The 26,637-nt window shown below is 31.6% G+C and overlaps 1 protein-coding gene across 1 annotated transcript in view; it reads left to right on the top strand.

Moving 5' to 3' along the window:
• The window catches only part of LOC113375587 (zinc finger protein 423 homolog), a 257,505-nt gene that overhangs the window by 12,213 nt on the left and 218,655 nt on the right, over positions 1 to 26,637 (top strand). The window contains exon 2 of the mRNA XM_026615519.1: positions 11,205 to 11,282. Coding sequence (XP_026471304.1) covers positions 11,213 to 11,282 — 70 coding nt within the window. The 5' untranslated portion in view covers positions 11,205 to 11,212. The remainder of the gene's footprint in view (positions 1 to 11,204; positions 11,283 to 26,637) is intronic.

The following is a 26,637-nucleotide window of genomic DNA, read 5'->3' as shown; positions in this document are numbered from 1 at the left end:
AACAAAACTATTTACTACAATTTATTCATAATTAAATAATATTCACGTAAAACATGCTATTAAAAGTAATTGAACATCATCTGCCAAAAACGTTTGACATCTTACGTATTAGCCACCGTCCATTGTTTTATTCAAATTACGCATCTTCAAAAAATTTCAAATTAAATATGTAAAGATTCTACGCGATTTTGAAATAATATCTCACCTTTCCGACTATCTCTGGATTGGCACGAATTTTTCAAGACTAAGACTGGCCAAATCGGTTTAGCCGTGTTCGAGTTTTACCGAGTCATTTGATCTAGAGCTCCATTTTTATATATAAGATGATGTCTAATACCTTACCTAAGTAGGGTAATTTTAGTAATCGCACAAAAAATAGAAAATGAATTATTTTGCACATCTTTATGTTCCAAAGTTTTCTGAACATCTTGGCATACATTTGAAAAATTAATGTATGTGCGTGTGTTCCATATTTTGTCGACTATTTCGGGAACACAGATCAACAGATTTGAATAATTCAAAAAACATTTGATTCGTATTGATAGGGAGACATGCTGATCAGTTTTTGGAAAATTTATTTACAGCCGTTTTGAAGACACGGGCCAAAACATGCCGAAAATGGTAATTCAGTTTTTGAGAGAACGGAGCGTCCGATTTAAATGATTCAAAAAACATTTTGTTTGTATTGACCGAATGAGAAAGTGATCAAACTTTTATGAAGTGAACTGAAGGCAGGTACAGCGGTTTCGGAGATTCAATAAAAAGGGAAAAATGCCATTTAGGATAAAAAATCTCATTTTATCAAAGTTTTCAAAAAAATTTTGAAGCATTTTTCAAAATTGTAATTTCTGGTAATCCCGTACCAATTTGCCTTAAGGCGCGATGCCATGCACCACTAGTTTTCATTAACATTTTAAGTCTTTTATTCAACTTGATATAAATATTAAGTTATTGTGCCTAAATCGTGCTTTAAAACTATATCACAAAATGAATAGTTGTTGCACTGTTCTTTTCGTGAACATCGAATCGACTTGATTAGATTTGGCCTTGCATCAGCGAAATGCCCGACTCGTCCTTGCTCCTTTAATCGAATACTCGAATTGAATTTCTAGACTCTTAAGTGAATGGAGAACATGTTGTGTACTTATTTTTGCGTTTCAAGTTTTATACGAGATCATCTGATAAACTAGCTGTAAGTGGAATTCTGTCTTAAGGCAATTAAGGCATCGTGCCTTAAGGCAAATTGCTGGAACTTCCCGTACCAAAATTTTTTTTTTAAAAACGATTAAGATTTTTGAAAAAAATTTACTTCGAAAAAATAAGATTTTTGAGAAACTATATATTGGACAAAAAATTACTTTTTTTTGAATTTTTTGAAAAAAAAATGTTTTATTTTATTTTGACATATTTTGGAAGATCTAAACTTTTTTTCAAAGCAATCGTACTGCTTTAACTGCACAAAGACGAAATATCAAAGCCCGTAAGCGCCGCGTCGCCGTCTAACGCGTAAACATTGGTACGGAACCCATAGGAATGTAAAAAAAATTTATACTTATTGTTAAAATCTCTATAAAATATCTGATAATTTGATGTGCATATGTCTAATGATCATTTTTGACCGCCAAATGGCATTTTTTTTTTACTTTTTTCATCAGATCTCCGAAACCGTTAGACCTGCCTTTATGAAAATTTTATCAATTCTTTATCTTGTCAATACAAGTAAAATGATATTTGAATTATTCAAATCTGACGCTCCGTTCTCTTAAAAACTGAGTTACCGTTTTCGGCACTTTTTGCCCCGTATCTTTGGAACGGCTAGACCTGCCTTCGCCAAAAACTAATCAGCACGTCTCCTTATTAATAAGAATCGAATATTTTTTGAATTATTCAAATCGGTTGATCCGTGTTCCCGAAATCGTCGACGAAAATTTGTATCCGCACATACATACACACACGCACATACATACATACATACACACACACACACACACACACATACATCCATTTTTTCTAAGGTATGCCAAAATGTTCAGAAACCTCTGAAACGTAAAGATATATAAAAATTTTCATTTTCGATTTTTTTGCGATTACTATAACTTGCCCTACGGGAAGTTAATTAGTTAAAAATAGTACAAATATTTACGAATTTAATGTTAAATATTACGAAATGTATTTATGTCATATTTTTATAGGTGAATTTTAAAAGCATTAAAATTTAATTCAACTATTAATCTAGAAATGTATACATTATAGTATAAAGAAATAATACTAAAGACATTATCTATGTTTTTTTAAATCTAATCTAGGAATGTACATATTTTTTATTTCTAATCACATACATCTCAATACTAGCGTATGAAATAGTTCAATATAAACATATTTTAAATTGTGTTTAGATTTACTCCACATATAATTGTTTCCCATAATTGATTGATTGCATATAGACTAAAAGAATATGTTATGTGATCAACCATATTGCAAGCTTTAAGTTAAATTATTATGAAATTGTTTCAGTTATATTTAGATAAAACGATTTAGTACTGTGCCTGCAAAAAATACGAGTTTATGCATCTTCAGTTGTGTTTTGAGCTTTGATATTATAAAATCATTTAATTAAGCTCACTGTTCTAATAAAGGAGCCAATGTATGTTGGCACAGTTTCGAGTGACCATCCCCGCAGTAACCAAGTATTTCACGTTGTTAAAAGAAAACTGAATTCTCTCATTCTTGACCCTCAGGAGGGGGCAAGCACACACGTATGAGAGGACACGTGGTACGTTCCACCGGAAGAATTACGTTAACCGGCAAAAGGAAACATGCTCCCCGAATTCCACTGTAACTGTGTTACACCACTGTTTCTATGAGTTTTCGAACTCGTTTCGCATAGAAAATTTAGATACTCGCGTTGAACTCGCGTTCATATAAAGCAATCCTCGGATACGGGTAATTGTAAAATTTGTAAAATTCTTAATAAATCTGAAATATAAGAAAGAATGGAATTTTTGCCTCCGGTAGGGGAAAGAAAGGGTACGGTTGTGCTAGGGTACAGTAGTGATAGTCGCCATAAAAGCTAAACTATACTGATTTTGAGATTGAATTCAAAAGGAGAAAGATATAGAATGATTGTTTGAACAAGTTCCCACTATTGCTTTAATCATAACTGTTAATTGTATACAGATCGATTACTGTTTTGTTATTGAAGTGTAAAACTTCTTTAGGCGCGACTAGGGTGTAAATCCGTACAAATGCAACGGAAATGAGTTACAGCAGATAAGAATCGAAAAGATAAAAGTCGAGTGCCAATGATTCGTCATTTGCTCTCGATGATTTCTCATTTCTATACGGGTCGATTGTGATTAGTCGTCGCGTATGTGAATAGAGATCTGTCGTTGTATGCGTGCCGGCCTCAACGTTGTATGCGTACCGATACCAACAAGGAAATCGGCATAGATAAATAAACATTTTAAAGTTACATCGTAGTAGTAATCTTGATTGAATGAAAAATGCCTGAATCAGAAGAATATTTTACCCTATTCGTTGAGAATAAAAAAACAAACAAACGTAGGTTTATTGATTAGAAATTATTTCTATATTATTCGTAGCTTCTATAAATCTTTGATGTTATTAAAATGGAAAATATTTTTTAGGCAAGACAGATATTACAACTGTTTAAAGAATCAGATTATATTGCCAGCAAAAAAGTGAAAAAAATACAAGCAGTCAATTAATGTATGTTAATTTTAATTACATGAAGTGTTTCAAACACAATTACATGATGAGTGAAGTTGCAAAATCAATATTTGTTTAGGCGTTGTTTAACATAATCCACTGTGTGAACAAATATTAAATAATTTATTAATCAACAATTACTTCATTTCTCTAATGAAAGTTCATTTCTAAATGCTAATTACAATGACAAAGATCATGTCATATTAATTGCATTATTGTTTTAAATTATTATACATATCTTTAATGCTATTATAAATATATAATTTATAATTTATCATTATATGAATGTGTATAATGGTTGACACTAATAAATGTGTGCATCACGAGTGTTACCATATTACTAATAAACATTATTCAAAATTGTTATATGATGTATTTATTTTTACTAAACTTCAATTTGCTTTGTACAGTAGCAAATAAGTTTTACTTCAATCGCGTGTGATCCTTACGCGCTCTCTTTTTTATAATAATAATAATAAAATAATTAATAATTATAATTAATAACTATAATTAATAATTATAATTTAGCTCAGTCATCGTAATGATTTGTTTTCAAAAGTGTGCATTGGGTACCGTTGTGACAAATTTTGGGGTACGGTTGTGACATGTATTACCTGTCCATTTTGAGCAAATATTAAATAGATAAAAAAATCTAACTTAACTAAGAAAATTCAATATAAGAAAAAAAAGATTTAACAAAGAATTCTTGTTAACTTTGTTTAATGCATTATTTATTGTTATATTTTGTAATTTTTTATTCATGAGCTTTGTCAAAATGTTTATGTTATGTTGTGTTACATTTTATTACAATTATTGTTATTAACGACAATAAAAGTCGTTATAAACCATTTTTAGTGTTTTTACCCTATTTTTATGTCTGTCACTACTGACCCCAATTGCTGTCACAACCGTTCGTCGGATGTGGACAGTTGTGCCACTGCCCCTTTTTTGTATGATTTGATTTTATGACAGTATTTTCACGTAAAAAATGTTCAAATTACCATTAAATTTAGTTTTCTTCCAGCTAACTGGTAAATTAACAAAATAATAGGTGATAAAAAAAGTGGCACAACCTCAACCAGTCTCCTCAACAGCAGGATAAGAATAAAACATAATTTTTATTCGCTTATTTTGAAAGCCAAAAATATGAGCTAAGTTTTTAAATCTCCTAGTTATAATGCTAGAAGAAACTGCTAGTTTGTATAACATTAAAAAAAGTTAATTATTAATAATCTGAATTTGAATACGCTGGCCTGGCCTACTTATACCTGAAAGCACGTTAAAATCAATTATTCGCACCGTGCGCTTATTTGCCAACCCTATCCGGCGCGATATCGTGTGCCCGGCTCGATATAGCAGCGCGCTGTGGGTGTAGTATAATTCCGGGGCGATGGTACCACACTACGCGCTGCCGCCGTGTTTGCCCGCGTTCGGCATAGCGTTCCCGCGGGACGCGTCTGGAGCGCCGAGCGCCGTGCGGTTCGCATCCCGCGGGACCGCCGGCTCTCCCGTCCCAGCGCTTTTGCGCTCTCGACGGGAGATTCTCTTGTATGTACTGTAGCGCGGTTGTGTGTACGGCGATTGGCGTCTGGATATTGATATGTGTTATCCAAGTTCTTGCATATATATGTAAATAGTTATTTACCTGTACATAGCGCAAATTCTGCGGCAGAGAAATAGGTAGATAAATTAATAAAATTAAAATTTTGTGAGTTAGCTGATTTTAACAACTACTTGCTTTGAATATAATTCACAAAACTTACTAAACATGATGAAAATATATACATTTAACAAATTATAGTTTGAAACAGTTTTGATATATACAAAATTAATTATTTTATTAATTTGTCCAATCTTCCGCAATCTTTTTTAAAACGAATATTCCTAATGTTACGCGAAATATAAAATGTTACCGCAAAATCCTGAATTGAAAAACGAAACATAGCTTGGAGTTGGCTCAAACTACCCGTCCATGGATTATGAATGTTACAACAACCGCGCAGAACTCATAAGCAATGCAGCAGTCTACTTGTGGACGAGCGATTCACACAAATATTCAGAGGTGCATTCAATAAACACACAAATTATTTTTTTATGTCAACTGCACTTTAAAAGTCACTTCTTTATTTAATTGAAAAGTTAGTCCAACCCTTTCAGAGGGGTTGGACTAACTAGATTAAGATTTTAACCGTCGAATTTTTAAAAAAATCGTCTAATAAAAAATAAGTATAAATATGATCCAAATTGCATTAATTACTTCATCTAATAAAATCGAATTACAAAAATGTGCTATAAATTATATTACAAATATGTTTTATCTATTATTAAAAAATAAAATTATATTATACCTACCTATAATGTAATATTAACTTCCCGTAGGGCAAGCTATAGTAATCGCAAAAAAATCGAAAATGAAAATTTTTATATATCTTTACGTTTCAAAGGTTTCTGAATATTTTAGCCTACCTTAGAAAAATGTATGTATGTGTGTGTGTATGTGTGTGTGTGCGTGTGTGCGTGCGGATACAAATTTTTGTCGACGATTTCGGGAACACCGATCAACCGATTTAAATAATTCAAAAACATTTGATTTGTACTGATAAGGAGACCTGCTGATCAGTTTTTGGCGGGGGCAGGTCTAGTCGTTCCGAAGATACAGGGCAAAAAGTGCTAAAAACGGTAACACGGTTTTTAAGAGAACGGAGCTTCCGATTCTAAAAATTCACAAAACATTTTACTTGTATTAACAAGATGAAAAATTGATCAAACTTTCATGAAGGCAGGTCTAGCGGTTTCGGAGATCGAGTAAAAAAAGTAAAAAAAAAATGCCATTTGGCGGTCATAAATGATCATTAGACATATGCACATCAAATTATTAGATATTTTATAGAGATTTTAATAATAAGTTTAAATTTTGTTCACATTTTTATGGGTTTCGTACAAATGTTTATCCATTAGACGGCGACGCAGCGCTTACGCGCTTCGATATTTCGTCTCGATGCAGTACGATTGCTTTGAAGTTTCAACATATTTTAAAATAAATTTTTCTTCAAAAAATCTTTTTTTTCAAAAAAAAAGTAACTTTTTATCAAAAATGTATAGTTTCTCAAAAATGTAATTTTTTTCAAAAATGTTAATCTTTTTAAAAATATTTTTTTTTGCTACGGGAAGTTCCAGCAATTTGCCTTAAGGCACGATGCCATGCGCCCCACTAGTTTATTAATAGAATTGGAAAAGTAATCTTTGATTCTGCGTTTTTAGCAGCAAAATTAAATTCATAAGCACTTCAATTGACATTTAAATTTGAACTGAATAAAGTGATAATATATTAGTATAGTAGGTACTATTTCTATATTGTGAAACCTGCTTTTCTATTCCAATATCTGCAGGTGTAAAAATGTATGTTTCTTAATAATGATACGCCATGAGCAAGTATTGCCTGGTTTCGGAAGGAGTTCTAAAATATTGAATACCCATTCAGCGCGGTAACTACATGAGAGTATCACGAGCGCGCCCGATGCGGCCCGTCTTCAGCAGCCCCGTTGGGGCCCTGACGGGCACCTGGGACCCTCTGGGGACCGACAGCCATGTTGAGTCTTTTTGCTCTTGGAATTACGTTCGCTCTTTCGCGCATAGGTGCCCCTGTGAGAACGAAATATATGAAGATCGAATAGCTCATAGTAGCGAAAGCGGGCGCAGCAATTTTGTCAACCGAGTTTTTTTAGCGTTATTTGATAAGAAAAATCGAACGAGTGAATGATAAGTCGGGATAATAAGTTTTTAATTGCATGGCATCTTATGACAATACATATATTACTGATTATACATGTGTATCATTGAATGTGTAGTATTTTGCGTAAATCTCCATTGCGTAAATCTTAGTAGCTTGAAGCTTATTATGTTCATCATATCCTATATATATATGCCTATTAGTTAATGTAGCATTAGAGTTATTAGTAATTTCTAATGCATATATATAATTTTGCTAGATTTATATCTGATTACATTTTCAACTTTATGCTAATTTCCTGTGAAAAGAACATTCTTGTTCTCAAATTTTCTATCAAATGATTAGACTTGCAATTAGAAAAAATTGTTTCTAATTGTAAGATAAATAAGAGTATAAAACATACGGTGTTTTAATATCGGAATTTTACAGTTATTTGTATGTGATTATTGGAAAATTGTACTTTATTTTTTCACCTGAAATAATATTATTAGAGGTACTATCTATTTATGTCTAGGTCATTAGTAAATCGCTCGAGATTCGGTGGGAGCATCCGAACGTTCCACTTTTCTTAGTTTGAATACTAATGCGATCGCTTATGAATGGTCCTGGATTATCCACAGTTTGCTACTATGCAATACTGGTTTTCTGAACTCAATCCTAAGTTGTATTTATGATCTAACTGGATTAACATTATTAAATGCTTTACACTGTTATTTGTTTTATTATATTCATATTGGTGGTCAAACTACTTTAAAAACAATGGAATACAATATAAACTTCGCACATAATTTGATTTGGTTAATAACAGGTATTCGTATGAAATACATTTATGCAATTACATAGCTCATAAAATATTGTCAAATAAAAATTGTTGCCACCAATAAAATATGGTTCCGACTTTTCGAAATGTCTCTTCTACAATATCTTTCTGAAGTCGAGGCGTGCGTCCTGCGATAATGTTATGGAAACTTTTCACTTTGTTATCCTTCGACCTGAAAGTCTAACATTGTATGAGTATCCGTGTAAAGAAAGTACTTTTAAGTATCCCGGAATTACGACTGGTCCTTTGGGAATGCGTTTATGTCGTAATTTACGTCCTGAGTGCAATATTTTGCGATTTAACGTTTTCTGTTCGCCGTCCCTTAGGTGGTTCAGATCAAAGCTCATCACTTATTACGTGGACCAAACTTTTTTGAAATAACTTTTTTTTAAAAAAAAGTTACTGTCTTAGTAGCACTAAATATGTGATGTAGTTTAATATACATACTATAAATTTTGAAAAAAGAATAGTTATTATGAGTTGTACCTTAGCAAATTGCTGCAAATTTATGTTTTATAAAGAAATATTAGATGTAAATATTTGATATAAAATTATTAAGTCAATTAAATGTTAAATTCAGTAAACAATTATATGAGAATTGTAAAACAAATAACGTATTGATATTTTTTAAAGTGTGTATATAAAATTTTTGGTACTTTTAGAATGTTTGAAAAAAAGCTATTTTTTGAAAATTTATAAAAATGTTGAATAACGATATTTAACACATAAATAAATGGTTTGTTTAGAGTAAATTATAAAAGTACAATATTCTATTAAATGTTTAATAGTTAATATATGCATATTATAAAATTTTCTGTAAAAATAGGGCAAAGACCTTTTTGTCATAAAATGGAAATTTTTGCACTTTGTCATTAGCACGGAACCTTAAATTAAATAAAATTCAACACGAACTTTTTAAATTGAAATGAAAGTTAAAAATTCCTATCAAATAATTAATACGTTAAGCGCCATATGAGTCATATGTGTTTGAGGCTAAGAAGTTTTACATGAACCATGTCAGACATATATGTTAAAAATATTTATAATAAATAATATTGGGCCATGTCAGTCATATATATATTACACACTTTTCTTGAAGCATTTTTAACTAAATTATATGATAAACTTACCATGGCCCATGTGAAGATTTTTCAGATATTATAATGGCGAATAACGTGTTAAAATATTGGATTATGTTTTGAATGTTACTATTTAAGTATTGTTGAACTTATTTATAAATTAGAACAAAACTTAACATTTTATTATAAATTATAATTTATAATTATATATATATATATATATATATATATCGTATATATATATATAAAAAATTTTGAATTTTTTATTATTTTTTTATTTCGACGAATGGGCTGCTAGTTACTTTGAAATATGTTTCAACGTCGAAAAAACTATCATATATATATATATATATATATATATATATATATATATATATATATATATATACAGGGTGGCTGATATGTAATGCAACAAAGTAAAGTGCAATAACTTTGTCGTTTTCATTTTAAATTTCATTGTTTAAAAGCAAAAATGTCGGAAATAACATCAAATTTTAGAATCAGTTTATATTTGTTCTAATTGGCCACCTTTGGCACGAATTATGGCCTTCCAACGGCAGAAAAACCATAACACGCTGCACGAAAGTGGCTCTGGGGTATTTTGGCCCATTCCCGGCGAGGCGCCTTCTTGGGATGATCGACACTTTGGTATTTTTTAGTGCGAACCTTATTCTTCAAAATGTCCAAGGCGCAAAAGTTTAACGAATTTAGATCCAGAGATTTTGGTGGCTATTGTGCGATAGAAATGAAGTGAAAAATCTCTTTTTAAGCCATTTTCGGTAGACGCGTGCTGAGTTTGATGGTGCTGAGTCCTGTTGGAATGTCCATGGTCTGCGGCCGAAATTTTTGTCTACCCAGGACTTCAATACTGCCTTTAAGACATTTTCCCGATAATTTTGGCAATTATTTTGATCCCACGGTCGATGAATAAGAGCGGAATGTCACCATCGACCGTTACGGTGGTTCACACCATTACCGTCGGCAGCGCTTGAGTTCTGGTGGCCAATCGAAGGTGTAAATTTTTAGCTGACCTTTTTGGCAAGTAAACCCTATCATTTTGTTTGTTCACAAACTGCTCGATTTGGAAGGACTTCCCATCTGAGAAAACCAAATTCGGTAACTAGCCACTTTCGTGCAAGCGAAGCAATCCCTTGGTTCCTTCCCGTCTAACTTTTTCTTGTGCATCGATTAGCCCTTGCACTTTTTGGAACTTCAATGGCTTTAGTCCAAGCTCATTTTTCAATATATGTTGTATCCGTTTTTACGATACGTTCAGCTCACGAGCCATTTTTTTACCACTGCGACACGAATTTCGATCGATTTTTGCCTATACTTTTTGGATCATTTCTGGGGTTGTTAGTGTTTTTTTACGTCCACTTTTTAGATGCGGTGCAATACTGAGTGCATCACGGTTACGAGATATGATACGAGAAACAAAATATTTGTTCGCATTTAAATGCTGGAGGGCTTTAAAGATAGCCACTTAAGGTTTTCCAGCCAAGTATGAAGCAATCGCACTATCACGCTTGACTTCCATCAGGAATAACTTTTTTTCTGAATACAATAGATCAAAATGCTTTTGTACGCTTGTAAACAATTAAATGAACAATCATTGGAATAAATCTGTCATCTGTCTGATGAGCGGTTTAGAAATGATAGCGGTCTGAAATTGGTTGCAATACATATCAGCCACCCTGTATATATATATATATATATATATATATATATATATATATATATATATATATATATATATATATATATATGTGTGTATATATAGTGATGATTAGTATTATATTTTAATAAAACCAGTAATTATTTAAAATGTATTATATACTTTTTTTAGAGGACGGGATGGAAGAAGATGCTGCAATTGCTGGAGAAAGTACGACATACGAAAGTACGAAAAAATATTCATCACATGGTAAGTTTATTACGAATTTTGTTGAAATTTTAATTGGGTATTTTGTTACGTAGGTTTTAAGCAATCTTTGCTATTATAATAATTTGCTCATTTGCTTACCTTTTCAATTTGCTTTACGAAAATTATGATTGAATTACATTAATCGTTTTTAAAGTAGTCAAACAATTTGTATTAACTAAAATTTAATGCGATTAAAAGCGGAAATAATAAATTGGTATACTCAGTCATGGTGTAATTTTGAATCTAGTTATGTCGTATTTTGTAGTTAGTTCTATTCCCTTCCTACTCGAGAATCTGCTAGTCCAAACTTTTCATCTAACGGCAAAACTTTTCCATCAGTGTCATAACTTGCACACACTCCTTAGTCCTTACTCCTTATATTTTTATCTGAAAGCATATCCCTTTATAAATAGTAAGACATTAGAGAAGGCAATTTTATTAGTAGTAGATTTTTGAAGCTGTTCTTACCTTATTATTTATGATTTCCAGTTGTAAATTTTGTTGATCGTGTTATTTAATGTTCTAGATTTTTATTAACCTTTTTAATTTCGTATTAACTTAACCCACTTTGTTAACTAATTGAACAGTGAATAGCAATTTTGTAAAAAAAGTATTTGCAAAATATGCTACACGTTTTCTATTTTTGCATTTCTCCATGAATAGTTTTGTATTTTATTGTTAAGTATTTTTTTCTATTTCAAACTAATTTATTGAATTACAACTGCAGTTTTTTATGTTAGTCGACAAAGACTGTTGTTTTGCGCGATGGGATAAGCTCTTTCTATATAATTAGCAAAAAAGTGAGTAATTATTTGTCCATTTTTTATACAAAAATCTTGAATCGATTTTAAAAATTCAAAAACTGTTCGAAATATATTAGTTGTGAATCATGCTGAATAGTTTTTGGTAAATATCGGCCTGGCCGTTTCTTAGTAATAAATTGTTAAAAAGTAGGACGGTTGTAATGAATCTAAACATGTTGATAGTATTTATAATTTAAATAAACATTCCATAATAGAGGCCTGCAAAAAGTGGATGAGTTATACAATTTCATTGAGGTTTGGAATAATGAGCTGCGCTTTTAGGGCATACAAGCCTGTGCTTGTGCGCTATAGTACACTTGCATAGAGTCTATTGGAAATTGCATTGATTAGCTTTTAGTGAAAGCAAAAACTTTATTTTCGAAATAGCAGGTGAAAATTTTATCTAAATAGCTAAAACTCGCTTCTTGAGCACTAATTACCTTACATCACTTTTTAAGCCTCACTTTAACTGCAGTTTTGTGGCGAGCATAGCTCATTGGTAGCGTGTTCGATTCACACGACAGGGATCTTCGGATCAAATCCTGTCAATGACTTAGAATTTATGAAAAAAACTAGCTGTAAGTGGAATTCTGTCTTAACGCAATTAGGGCATCGTGCCTTAAGGCAAATTGCAGGAACTTCCCGTACCAAAAGTTATTATTTTTTTTAAAAACGATTAACATTTTTGAAAAAATATTACTTCGAAAAAGATTTTTGAGAAACTATAAATTTGACAATTACTTTTTTTTAAAAACAAAAAAATTTTTTTAAAAAAAAATGTTTTCTTCATTTTGACATATTTTGGAAATTCTGAACTTTTTTTCAAAGCAATCGCACTGCTTGAACTGCATAGAGACGACATGTCAAAGCTCGCAAGTGCCGCGCCGCCGTCTAACGCATAAGCATTGGTACGGAACCCATAGAAATGTAGAAAAAAAATATACTTATTGTTAAAATCTCTATAAAATATCTGAAAATTTTATGTGCATATGTCTAATGATCATTTTTAACCGCCGAATGGCATTTTTTTTTACTTTTTTTATTAGATCTCCGAAACCGCTAGACCTGCCTTCATGAAAATTTGATCAATTCTACATCTTGTTAATACAAGTAAAATGGTTTTTAAATTATTAAAATCGGACGCTCCGTTCTCTTAAAAACGGAGGTACCGTTTTTGGCACTTTTTGCCCCGTATCTTCGGAACGGCTAGACCTGCCTTCGCCAAAAACTAATCAGCACGTCTCCTTATCAATACAAATCGAATGTTTTTTCAATTATTCAAATCGGTTGATCCGTGTTCCCGAAATCGTCGACGAAAATTTGTATCCGCACATACATACACACACGTACATACATACACACACACACACACACACACACACATACATCCATTTTTTCTAAGGTATGCCAAAATGTTCAGAAACCTCTGAAACGCAAAGATATATAAAAATTTTCATTTTCGATTTTTTTGCGATTACTATAACTTGCCCTACGGGAAGTTAAAAAAAATGTGTAGAAATCAAATAAAATTGTAATTGTAAGTTTAGGATTAACAGAATTCGAATAGTTGAATTGAATTAGGAGTAAGAAGAGGAATATTGGAACTTGAAAGAAGAATGAAGAAAAAAAATGGAATAAAACTGAAAGTTAAATAGAATTAGAAATTTGAAACAAAAGAGCAAGAATAGAAGAAAATAAGAAGAAGAAAAATTAAGAAGAATATAGAATAGGATACACAAATAGATTGAAATGATATAAATTAGAATGTAAATAAATAAAAATGTTGTAGGTGGCTAAATGCTCAAAGTAAGCGAGGCCAAATAAAATAAAAAAAACTACAGTTTTGAAAGTATGCGGATGGAACATCGATAAACGAATTTTGAGATAAAAAAAATAATGAAAACCCGGAAGCTTTATTGTTCAGAAAACATAACTCAATTATTATACATTTATTATTTCTTATAGCCAAAATTATATATCAGATTTATTGATGTGTGTTTATTACTGATTTATCTATTGGTGGCTATTTTGTTTGAGCCGAACGCATAAGCATGTAATTAGGTAGACATCGATAATGAACGTTCTTCTACTCACGTATCTAGAAGTTGACAAATATCAAAATCTTCCTGAATGTGATCATATAAGAGAGGTGAATTTTCGTTCTTAATACTAGTTGACGGATTCTTAGTCAGCGCACTTCCCACACTTTCTTGTCTTGAGGCTTCTCGTTGTCGCTCTTTCCGTGTCAACCCATCGGAATCCCCATCAGTTGTCCCCACGACCCGTCTTTTGGCGTCTATTACTCCTTCCATGGGATGCAGGATGGCGTTCTCTCACTTCGGTTAGGAGTTCCCAAGGGACACCACAGCGCGAAATGACTGCCTCAAGAATGCTAATTAGAGCGAGACAGATGCTTTGGCCGTAGCACTCTGACCTAACAAAATATATTTATATCAATATAAGAGTATGTATAAGTATATGTGTCTGAATATTTTAATGGAACACCGGTATATGGTACAGTGTGAAAAAAATAAAATCTTTAAAATATGGGAAATCTTTACTAAATGAGACATTTTTTTGTTTGAATTTTTTTAAAATCGCAGTATGCGTACATAAATACATAACTACTAATTTTCCTAAAATTTAGCGAGTTTTATTGCAACTGCATGACACGGCCTTATAACAATAAATTCAAAAAAATATATTTAAACTTTTAAATTGTCAAATAATTTACTAAACCGCACATAATAATTTTTACTTATTCATTTAATATTAGTACAAGTGTGTTATGTTTAACTCTTTTCGCTCGTCAGTCCCCTGAGGGCCAACGTAAATCCAGCATTAGCAGCTCTGAGGCCCTCGGCAGTTTGTAGGAAATCTTTGTAAAACCCTTATTTTGCTTATATTGAATTTTTTTCACATTCTCTTTTGCATTTTATCTTATTGTTAGTTAAGTTAATTTTTTTTATCTGTTTAATCTTTGCCCAAAAAGGACTAGAAATACATGGTACAACAGTACCCATAAACTTTGTCACAACCGTACCACAACTAACTTTTGGAAACAAATCATTCTTATGATCGAGCTAAAATATCTGCGCAAAAACTAATTGCTGGCAATTCACTACTCTGTTCAGCTTATACCAAAATAACAAACAAAGTAATCTATCTGTAAACAAGTAACAGTTATTATTAAAAGAAATTTAACGGAAAATTTTACTTTCGACACTTTAAAAGCAGTGCGGTCTACAGATCATGATAACGTATGATTTGTAGGAACTGACCGACTGAAAGCAATAATGGAAACTTGTTCAAACAAAACTACATCAAATATTTTTTTGCGACCCGCCACGCATTTCTTAAGTAGATTTTTATTTATTTCATCAACTTTCTTCTATTAATAAATTAATTGTAATGTCTTTTTTTATTTGCTTTAGTTTATGAATATTTGCTTTTTTATTTCGATATTTTTTCTACTATAATGTTTATAAGTATAATTATATCAAGCTTTGTACATTATTAGGTGCACCCCGCCATAAAATTTAAAAAATTAAAAGCAGCCCGTAAGATAAAGAGTTGCTCATTCTTATTGTTACAATATATCTATGCAGTGATAAGACTGTGTTTTCTTTACAAAATTTACTATTATTATTAGTTATTTTCATAGTATTTTTTACCCTTTTCTAATATAAAATCTTTTTTTTTAATTTAAATTTTGTGGTTAAAACTTTAACTATATACTTGTGAATTTATCAAGAAATAAATATTAAATATGGTAAATATTTACAATTTTCTACTAGTCTTAAATTTATACATCGTTTATCATGTCTTAACGAAACTTTTCTATCTTTAACTTGGTCGGCGTGTTTGAAAAGCATCATTCGTAGTTGGAGCATCTACCATCTGCCTAAATGTTACAATGATGTCCAACGATATATCTACGAATCTAATATTTTTGTTTCTCACAAAGAAACTTAGCAGTACTCAAACTTAGCTACTTATAATTATTGCCTTGCCCGAAAATAGCCATTTGTGAAAAGTAGAATTTTTACTACTGGTTTATGAAGATTTTTAACCAGCTGCCTCATAATTTCTTATGTTAGGTAATTTTGAATAATAAAGCAAGTCTAGAAAGTATTATAGACATATACGAGGTGTGTTCAAAAAGTACCCGGAATTACTAATAATTAAATTTCGCGGGTCTGGTGTGTCTGATTGTCAAAAATTTTTTTTATTGTGTTGGTATACATGCCCCTAAAGTATGATGAAATTTTCAGCTATATTCACTGTTTACTTTGTCTGTGGTAGTCGCTAAGGTTCGACGTGTTTTTCTAGCTCGGCGATTTTTACAATGGAAGAATTGAAAAGTCAAAGAATTTGTATTAAATTTTGCGTAAAAAATGAAATAAAGTGTTGCAAAGTGCAAAAATTCACCAGATATGGCTCCGTGTGACTTTTTCCTATTCCCAAAGTTGAAGAGACCCATGAAAGGACGGCGGTTTTCCTCGATTGAAGAAAATCGCTGAGAGTGCTCAAGGACATATCAAAAAGTGAATATCAAGGGTGCTTTGAAAATTGGAAAAAACGCTGGCATAAGTGTATTATATCTGGAGGGGACTACTTTGAAGGGGACCACATTAATGTAGACGAATAAATAAATATTTTTTTGAAAAAACGAAAATTCCGGGTACTTTTTGAACAGACCTCGTACATGTTGTCATATGCTGCTGCGGTTTCTAAAATGCTTTCAATATGTATAATTAACTTGATTATACATTGCAGTGATTAATTAAGTATAGTGAATTAAAACTGCAGTGATTTTTAAAATTTTAATATTTCGTATTGTTTATAATAAAATTAAATTATAATTTTAGCTTGTCTATGGTGGTAATTGTTCGGATCACTCGGTAACTCTTCATACATTGTTTTATCTTCTAGGATGTTCATTGTTTCATTTTCATAATTATCCCTTAACAGAATTACTGAAATATTTCCTTTATCAGCTTTACATAAAATTAATTGGCTATTCTCTTTTAGGAAGGTTTTTGCAGCTTTTATGTCCCGATGAATGTATGCTAAGTTATTTATTGAATTAATGTTTTGTTTATTATTCTTCAAAATCTTCAATAATTTTTGTATGAAAGTGACTCTGATGAAATTTATATCCTTTTCCGTTGGATTCTTAATCAATTTAAGTCCTGCTTCCGGACTGCTTATGATTTTTATTATGTCATTGTATTTTAAATGTTTTTTATTTTTTTTTATTTTTTTTTTTTTGTTACAATTTATTTTTGTTAATCAAGACTTTAATGTCTTATTTACAAAATTGATATGAGCAAAAAAAAAATACAGAAAAACAAAAAATGCAATACATTGAATATAAAATGAAAAAAGTTGAAATAAAAATTAAATTAAAACAGTAATACAAAAATAATAACATAAATGAACGATGACGTGATGATGTATGCCGCGTACTACGTCAGGACGCGTGCAGACATTGGGCTAGGTGTTTGGTAGATCGGAAGGCCATTTCTTGCTCAATCTTCTTATCGGTCTCTGAATCGCTTGAATTGTAGGGTTTGTATGCTGGATTAATTTGTTGTTGAAAGATGAACTTCTAATCTTGATCATTTCGTTGACTGTTGAGATTTTCAAATCCTTATGTAGGCAAAAATTCGAAATATACCAAGGCGCATTAGTAAGGATACGCAGAATTTTATTCTGGCACCTTTGAATAATGTTTATGTTAGATTTGCAAGAGCAACCCCATAGTTCGATTCCATAAGTCCAAATGGGCACTATGATAGTTTTATACAAAAGTACCTTGTTATCGAGAGAGATTTCAGATTTCCTCCCAAAAAGCCAGTAAAAATCTTTTATTTTCAGTTGGATTTGTTTCTTTTTATATTCAATGTGCGTTCTCCATGTCAATTTCGAATCAATGTGCATGCCTAAATATTTAACAGAATTGCATAGTGGAATTATTGAATTGTTCATGATGATAGGTGGACTGTTGTGATGTTTTAGAGAAACAATTATGTGCTGAGATTTTTCGATATTGATTTTGATATTCCAATCTAAAAACCATTTTTCGAGACTAGATAAATAATTTTGTAACTGACAAGTTGCTGTTCTAATATCGGAATTGCATGAAATAATTGCTATGTCATCGGCGTAAGTGCATATGGTTAGAAGATCATCAGTGGGCATATCGTTTGTGAAAAGAAGATAAAGTACAGGGCTTAGCACACTGCCCTGTGGTACCCCGCATTCTATATTTCTGATGCTCGAAGTCACATCTTTAATTTTGATTCTAAATTTTCTATTAAGCAAATATGAGCTTAAGATATTGAAGTAGTTTGGAAAAGTTGTTTTGATTTTATATAGGAGTCCTGAATGCCAAACCTTATCAAAAGCCTGACTGACATCTAAGAATACGGCTACGCTGTGTTCCTTTCTATTCATGGCTTCAAGAATACGAGACACCGTTCTGTTGCATTGTTGAATTGTAGAGTGATTTTTTCTGAAGCCAAACTGATGGTGAGGAATCCAACTATCATTCGGATGATCTTCTGACAATCTCTGCAACAAAAGTCTCTCTAAAATTTTCGATAATATCGATAAAAGACTGATAGGACGGTATGAACTAGCAGTGTGATGGTTTTTGTTTGGTTTAGCGATCATAATAATTTCTGCAGTCTTCCACGCTGTGGGCCAATAATTGTATTGAAGTATGGCGTTGAAAATATTTGTTATATATAAGATACCTTTTGTAGGCAATTCTTTTAACATCTTTGGAGTAATTTTATCCATACCGGGCGAAGATCTATTTTTTATCCTTTTTATTTCACATAAGACATCATTTGGTGAAAAATGTCCTAACGGTGTAGAATGTATGGGTTGATTTACGAAATTGTTAATTAAATTATTCTGGGAAATATTTCGAGCGCTAAAAATGCTACTTAGATGATCAGCAAATGCCTCCGCTTTTTCTTCGTTGCTTTTTGCCCAAATGAATCCGTTTTGGTTGGTTATTTTCAGAGGAGGGTTTTGTTGTAGGGGTTTACTTTTGTTTCTGATTGGTTTCCATATGGAATTATCGTACCTATTTAACTGCAATATATACGATCTGAATGTACAATTCTTCCATTCTTTCATTTTTTTCCTCAGCGTGTTATTGAGATGATTAAGCGATGTCTTATCCGTTGGTAGATGAGAATGTTGCCAGGTTCGTCTTGCTCTTCGTTTCTGTGCAATTAGCTTCTTAATCTCTTGCGGAATTATTAGATTACCATTTCTTGGATTAATGTTCGGGGTGATCTGCTTGGTTGTTTCACGTACAATCTCAGAAAAATAATCTATATTATTTTCTATATCAATAACGCTTGTAGGCCTAGATTTTGGAAATAATTTTGAATCAAGTATGGATTTGAATTGAATCCAGTTAGAAAGATTGTTGTGTAGAATATGATTGTTGATAACTGGAGTAGGAAATGTGCTAAACGTCACAAGTATTGGAGAATGATCTGAAGAGAGATCGTAACTAGATTCAATATTGAGATTTGAAAGATCCATACCTTTCACAATAAAAAAATCTAAAAGGTCTGGAACTTTAGTAGGGTCAGAAGGCCAATAAGTTGGACTGCAAGTTGAAATAAAGGAGAGGTTATTTTGCCCTATGGCTGCATGAAGAATCTTTCCTTTGGCTGTAGTCAGTCTAGAACCCCAGGCAATATGTTTACAATTAAAGTCACCACCAATGATAAATTTATTACCTAATTGAGAGAAAAATGAAGAAAACTGAGCACAAGAAATTTTGAATCTTGGTGGACAATAAACAGCAGAAACACAAAAATTATATAAATTTGTTTCAACAGAAATTTGAGTTGCTTGTAGAAAATCATCAGAAATATTTGGTAGAACGAAATGCTTTATATTATTTTTGATTAATATAGCCGAACCGCCGCGAGCCCTGCCACTTGGGTGATTTGAATTATAAGTAGTGTAGTTATAAATTTTGAAGTAGTTTTTTTCAGTGAAGTGAGTTTCTGAGATTAATAAGATATCTATTAAGTTTAACTTTAAAAAACATTCTACTTCATTTTTGTGAGGTATTAAACCGTTGGCATTCCATTCAGCAATTTTAATTATTTTTGCCATTGCTTTTGTTGTTGACTAACGTGGATAACATATTTATGATTATGGTGTTCTGTTGCAAAAGCTGATTGAAGATATTTTTAAATTCTAAAATAAGTGTTGCTAGAGAATCAGAATCAAGATTTGAAGGTGAATGATTAGAAGCAGAGTAATTGTTTTTTGCAATGTCTGCATAGGATGAATTTTGAATTGTTGGATTTAAGGCCGGAGAAATGTTGTTTATTTTATTATTAGAATTAGAATTATTAGAATTTTTAAAATTTTGGTTATTTGGATTTGGATTTATGACTGATTGATTTACTGGAGTTTTGTTTCTTTGTTCTTTAATTTTTTGGAAGTATGAGCAACCGCGATAATTAGCTGGATGAGCACCGTCGCAAAAATAACAACATGCCGGAGCATTCGGATCTTTGGTACAAGCTTTAGTATTATGATTGTCACCGCATTTTAGGCAAGCAAATGGTCTATTGCAGTATTTTTTGGTGTGATTAAAGAGTTGACAGCGAGTGCATTGTATAATGTTGTTGGACTTTCTCGGTGGTTCGACGCGTATTATGCAGTTGAATAATTTATAAATGTTATAAATATTTTTGTTATTTCTATTTGGTTCCAGATCAACAAAAAACATATTAAGAGGTTCTTTTGTTATTCTATGTCTAATATTTAGGATATTACGTACGACATGACCCTGTTTTAATAGTTCTAATTTAATTGCATCTGTGCTTGTCGAAAAGTGTACATTTCTAAGAACAACCCTATAAGCCTTCTCTTCTTTTAATTGATATGTATGATATACGGCATTAGTTACTTTTAGATGTCTGGATAAAGTTCGAAAATGGTCGACAGAATTACATAGAATTTTAAATGTATTGTTAGCTAAACTTCTCAGGAAATATTGATCATGCGGAATTATTACATTTAATTGACTAGACATATCATTAATATCGTCAACTCCGTAAATAAATATTGGAGGGGGCTTACTGACTGGGGCCGGTTTAACTAAGTTGTCATCATTAGCTGTGTCTATTGTTGAAAGGGCCGAAAATTTGTTTTGAATTTTGACATCTATTCCTAATGGTTCAAATGAAGTTTTTCTTTTTTTGAAATTGACTACTTGCCATGAATTAGGAGGTTTCTTGACATCAGAATGTGGTTGAGTGAGGCTTGTAGATGCATTATTACTAGATGATATTACTTCCTGTCTTGAGTCAGAAACTGATGAAGTTGAACGCAGCGAGACCTTTTCCGATGTAAACATATTGGTCCGACCTTCTTCGCGAGGTATCTTGCTGTATTTGCTGGATCCAATAACGGTCTTTCGTAGTTTTGGGATTTCTGATGGTTTACTGTCCGATTCCATATTCGCTTCTATATCTTGATTGAAATGTAAGACATTTTTTTGATTCCACAAACGCACATTAGAATCTCGATTATGTATGGTTTTTTGTAAGCAATTATTTAATTATCTGTACACTTTTGTAAGCTTTTCATGCAATTTTAATAAACCGTAAAATTCAATCTCATGTTTTTTATGAATGGCAAATTTTGGTCCTAAGGCTAGAATATATTTTATGTTATCTGGTATAATTGTCTCTGTTTTATTAATGAGCCATTTGTTCCAATCTAGTCTTACGTTTAACCATCTCATCATAAAATATTTTTTCTTCTAACGACATCTATTTTTCAACTGGACCCTAATCCTTTCTTTCCTATCTGATTGAGTGACTTTACAATTTCAAGTGGTTTTCAAGTGGGAGAGAATACGAATACCGAAGACCGTTGGTATTAAAAGAGCAGCGTGCAGTGAACGACTTGTAATGAAAAACACAAAATGCTAATTTAGATTTCCATATTTAAAAAAAATTTTTAATTATAACACACTGATGATGAGACAAACCTAGTCTCGAAACGTTTGTGAAAATTATTATTTAATAAATTAGTGCAAGAAGAGTGTTGTTTGTTCATATTTTCAAATTAATATCTATTATCCACTCAGAATACATTTGTTATATATATATATATATATATATATATATATATATATATGTACATAAATTTAAAAAATATGCACGCATCATCTTGAAAAATTAGTTTAAAATCGCACTATAAATATGAGATGGCACTTAAAATATTTGTATTATAACAGAACTGCATCTGATTATGAGTAAAATGTACTAGCAAAAATCATGTCATTTTTAGGTTTTAATTTTTCACTCGAAATTTTTCAATAATAAAATTATCAAGTATTTTACCATTTTACAATTCTAATTAAATGCGTAAATTTATGATGAAATTTGTCAACATACTTTAGTACTTTTTTTAAAGGAGGGCCTCTTAAAATTGGCCGATTTTAAAAATTATAAATTTATAGTTCAACAAAAAGTCATAATTCTTGATAATTTGGGCAATAATGGTATTTTTAACCATAGTTAACCATAATAACCGAAAAATTGTCATAATTTCACAGAAGCATTAAGTTGCACTTAAAAGCTCATAATTTTCAAACAACGCGAAATAATTATCACCCCGTTTCGGCTTGACGTTAAGGTGTGAGCCAGGAGCCACCATATATATATATATATATATATATATATATATATATATATATATATTAGGGTGGGCCGAATCATTATAGAAGTAAAATTAAGCGATATGGGCACCTTTTCATATGAAATATATGTGTTATTTAAATGAATTTTGACTTCAAAACCATATATCGCAAATAACTCTTTAGCCAGCGAAATTTTCAATAAAATACTGTTTTTAATAAGTTAATATATTAATTTAGGCATGTGAATAATTCAAATTGTGAGTTATATTTTGATTGATAGTTTGTACGGGGGTTTTTAAATCGGGTTTAGTTTGTTGTTATTTATTTCCATCAGAGTGCGCTAGTATTTTTTTATAATAATTCTCGAAGTTTCGAAAAGGATATATTAATGTGAAAAATTGGCATAAATCTTCATTCAGTTCTCCAGTTAGACGTGAAGTATCAATGGCGAATTCTTATTTAAATTCCGGCGCAAGTGCCAGTAATTTGAATCATATGCGCTCGCATGATCAAATTACATTTGGGGAAGCAAAAGAATTTACTGGAATAAATCTTCCGACAAGTATGGAAATTATCAGGTATTATTTTTATTTGGCCGAAATATCAAAAAAACAAAATAAAATGTTTTCATATAAAACATTTACTCCAAATGTGGTAACGAAATTGATTCAGACGTGGGAAAAAATTGATATTCCAATTATGGAGAAACGAAGTATCGCTAGAAAATTGAACCGATTGATTGATAAATATAAAAGTACAAATAAAAGCAAGTCTACCCAAGCATCATTTCAGGAGTTTGTAGAATCCACGAAAGAATTATTTTATATTGGAAAATGCAAATGTGATTTGCGAAGATTACTGTGTTCCTGTGGACTGATCCCAGAACATTTACAAGCGTTTATGATGGATCAACATAATGAGAGGAAATCTACGATACCAGAATATATTATAAAAATTGAAGATGAAGTATCAGAATCTACAATAACTAGCAATATTACTCCAGGTGAGACATATACTCCAGATGTTGATTTTGATTCTAAAAGCAGTTCGGAAAGTTCACAAAATACCTCTCATATAAAACGTGGTCCATATAGTCGAAGATATAAGGCTCCAAGCTATGCCTTAATGTGCGACAGATTTGCAATTTCTGATAGAGTTGGTTCTGGCGTGGTGACGGCAATCCTGCGTGACCTGGGCATAACGGATGATTGGGGCAATCCTGTCATTATGGATAAAAATAAAAGCGTTCGTGAGAGGCAGAAAAATAGGCAAGCTCTACACAAACGATATGATTCTTCTGAATTAATAGCATTTTCATTCGACGGCCGAAAAAATGATTCTATTACCATGGAAAAAATCGATAAGAAGTTTCACCCACGAATGATTAAAGAAGCGCATTTAGTTATTTTAAAGGAACCGAATGGCCAATTGTTGGGTTACACAAAATTGGAAAATGAAGATTCGGAAAGTAAAGTAATCAAATTGAACGAGTTTTTCGCCGATAAAGGAATAGCTCTCGATTCTTTGATAGGCATATGTTGCGATGGTGAACCAGCAAATACAGGCGTAAAAAATGGTATTTTACGTCGATTTGAAATTCAGTTAAACAGGCCACTGCATTGGTTTGTGTGTCTTCTCCACTTTAACGAACTTCCACTTCGCCATTTATTTAACTATTTGGAAAAATCATTGACCACTGGACCACGAACAAAAACTGGAATATTAAGCAAACAAATTGAAACATGCGAAAATATACCGGTGAGTTATAACATATTTACTATTTTTAATACCCTATGTTCAAATTCAATATAATTTATTTTTTCCTATATACTTCCAGCCGGTAAAAGACTTTGAAACAATCCCACTTGAAAATTTGGCTGATATAAGTCCTGCTGAATCGACAACTGACTCAAGTTATTTAATAAAAATAGCTAAAGCAGTTGCTTCTGGAGAAGTATCGACAGACTTAGCTAACATGAAACCAGGGCCAATAGCACATTCCCGTTGGCTCACGAAGGCTAGTAGGTTACTTCGGTTATATGTAACTACTAATAAGCCTTCCAAAAATTTGAAAATTCTGGCAAACTACGTAATGAAAGTATATATTCCAATGTACTTTAACATTAAATATTACAACTCTGTGGTGTATGGTAGTATATTATTTTATAAATTTATTAGCTGGACGCAATATTTAGACTCGAATTTGAGACAAATTGTGAACAATGTTGCTAAAGAAAACGCATACTATGCTCACTCAGAAAATATTTTATTAGCAATGTTGTTTGATAATAAAAAGGAAATACGAGATTCAGCTATAAGAAAAATCTTATATTACCGTAATAATGTGGAAGACCTGACGCAATTGAGAGATTACAAAACACCCGAAATAAATTTCGAATGCACCGACTATACTAATATGATAGATATGGATGATTATTCAAATATATCCGAACCAGCCTTTACGCTAAATATTCCTCATGAACATCTAGTACAATATCTACAAAGCAATGAGTGTCCATGGAGTGACCCTAAAATTCCGGTCCACATTCAGGGAACTGAGAGACATGTTCAATTACTGGCTAATGTATCAAAACGCGTATTAGAGCAAAATCGCGAAGGTGTTATGACAGCGACACTACTATCTCGTGAAAAGCATCCTCGACTGGAAAGCAAGCAAGATTTCAGATATTAATTTATTTAAATTGTATTAGCTAAATGTAAGAAATTTTATTTTAAATAAAAATGTAACTTAAAGAAATAAAAATGTTGTATTTAAACCATGTCATGTAAATAAATAATAGAATAAATATATGTCATTCCTAAAAAACCCAAAAACAATATTTTTCTTCAAAAGTAGTTTGACCTGTTTCGATGCATGATTCTAGGTTAGGCTTACTCGCAAATGTCCCCTAACAGTTTACTTGATGTAGTCTGATGTACCCGTAAGTTACTGATTTCAAAAAGCCGGAAAATGTTTTTAACCTGTTTCGATGCATGATTCTAGGTTAGGCTTACTCGCAAATGTCCCCTAACAGTTTACTTGATGTAGTCTGATGTACCCGTAAGTTACTGATTTCAAAAAGCCGGAAAATGTTTTTAACCTGTTTCGATGCATGATTCTAGGTTAGGCTTACTCGCAAATGTCCCTTAAAAGTTTACTAGATGTAGTTTGAAATTATATATAAATACTGAATATTTTGTTAAAAAGGAAATAAATATACTGAATATTTTATTATAAAAGAATCGAAATATTTATAGGTTGGAAGTTACTAATTATTTAGAGTATATTACAAAAATTAAATAAAAATAGCAACTTGCACGTATTTTGCACATTGACAACTTACACGTATTCTGAAAATTGACAACTTGCACGCATTATGCAAATTGACAACTTGCACGTATTTTACACATTGACAACTTGCACGCATTTTGCATTATAGATAACTTATACGTACTTTGCTTATTAGCAACTTGTACGCATTTCCAAGAAATTTAGCAAAAAACATTCTCCCTATTTAGAATTTAATGAATTATATCATATATTTATATTAAAAAATTATGAAAAGTTTCTCTTAAAAACATATATTTCGTAAACTTACAAAATATTTATAACTATTCTCTTGACATTATGGTTATTGAAAGAAATAATAAATATTTCTAGTATTGGAATTTGTCAATAAGTTTTGATTTACGTGCTGACTCACGCACGTTGTACAAAATAGCTAGGTAGATACCGAAGAAGTGTCACATGTACAGCATGTACAAGTTTTCGACTGTCAAGCCTACTGATTGTGGCATGCTGCAATGCGACGGCTTAAGGCTTATGCTCTAATAGCGTGGGGTGACG

Source organism: Ctenocephalides felis, unplaced genomic scaffold (genome assembly GCF_003426905.1).
Source record: "Ctenocephalides felis isolate EL2017-DRISC unplaced genomic scaffold, ASM342690v1 CF-g0.4_SCAFFOLD_01886, whole genome shotgun sequence".
NCBI lineage: Eukaryota > Metazoa > Arthropoda > Insecta > Siphonaptera > Pulicidae > Ctenocephalides > Ctenocephalides felis.
This window is presented reverse-complemented; position numbering and strand designations above follow the sequence as displayed.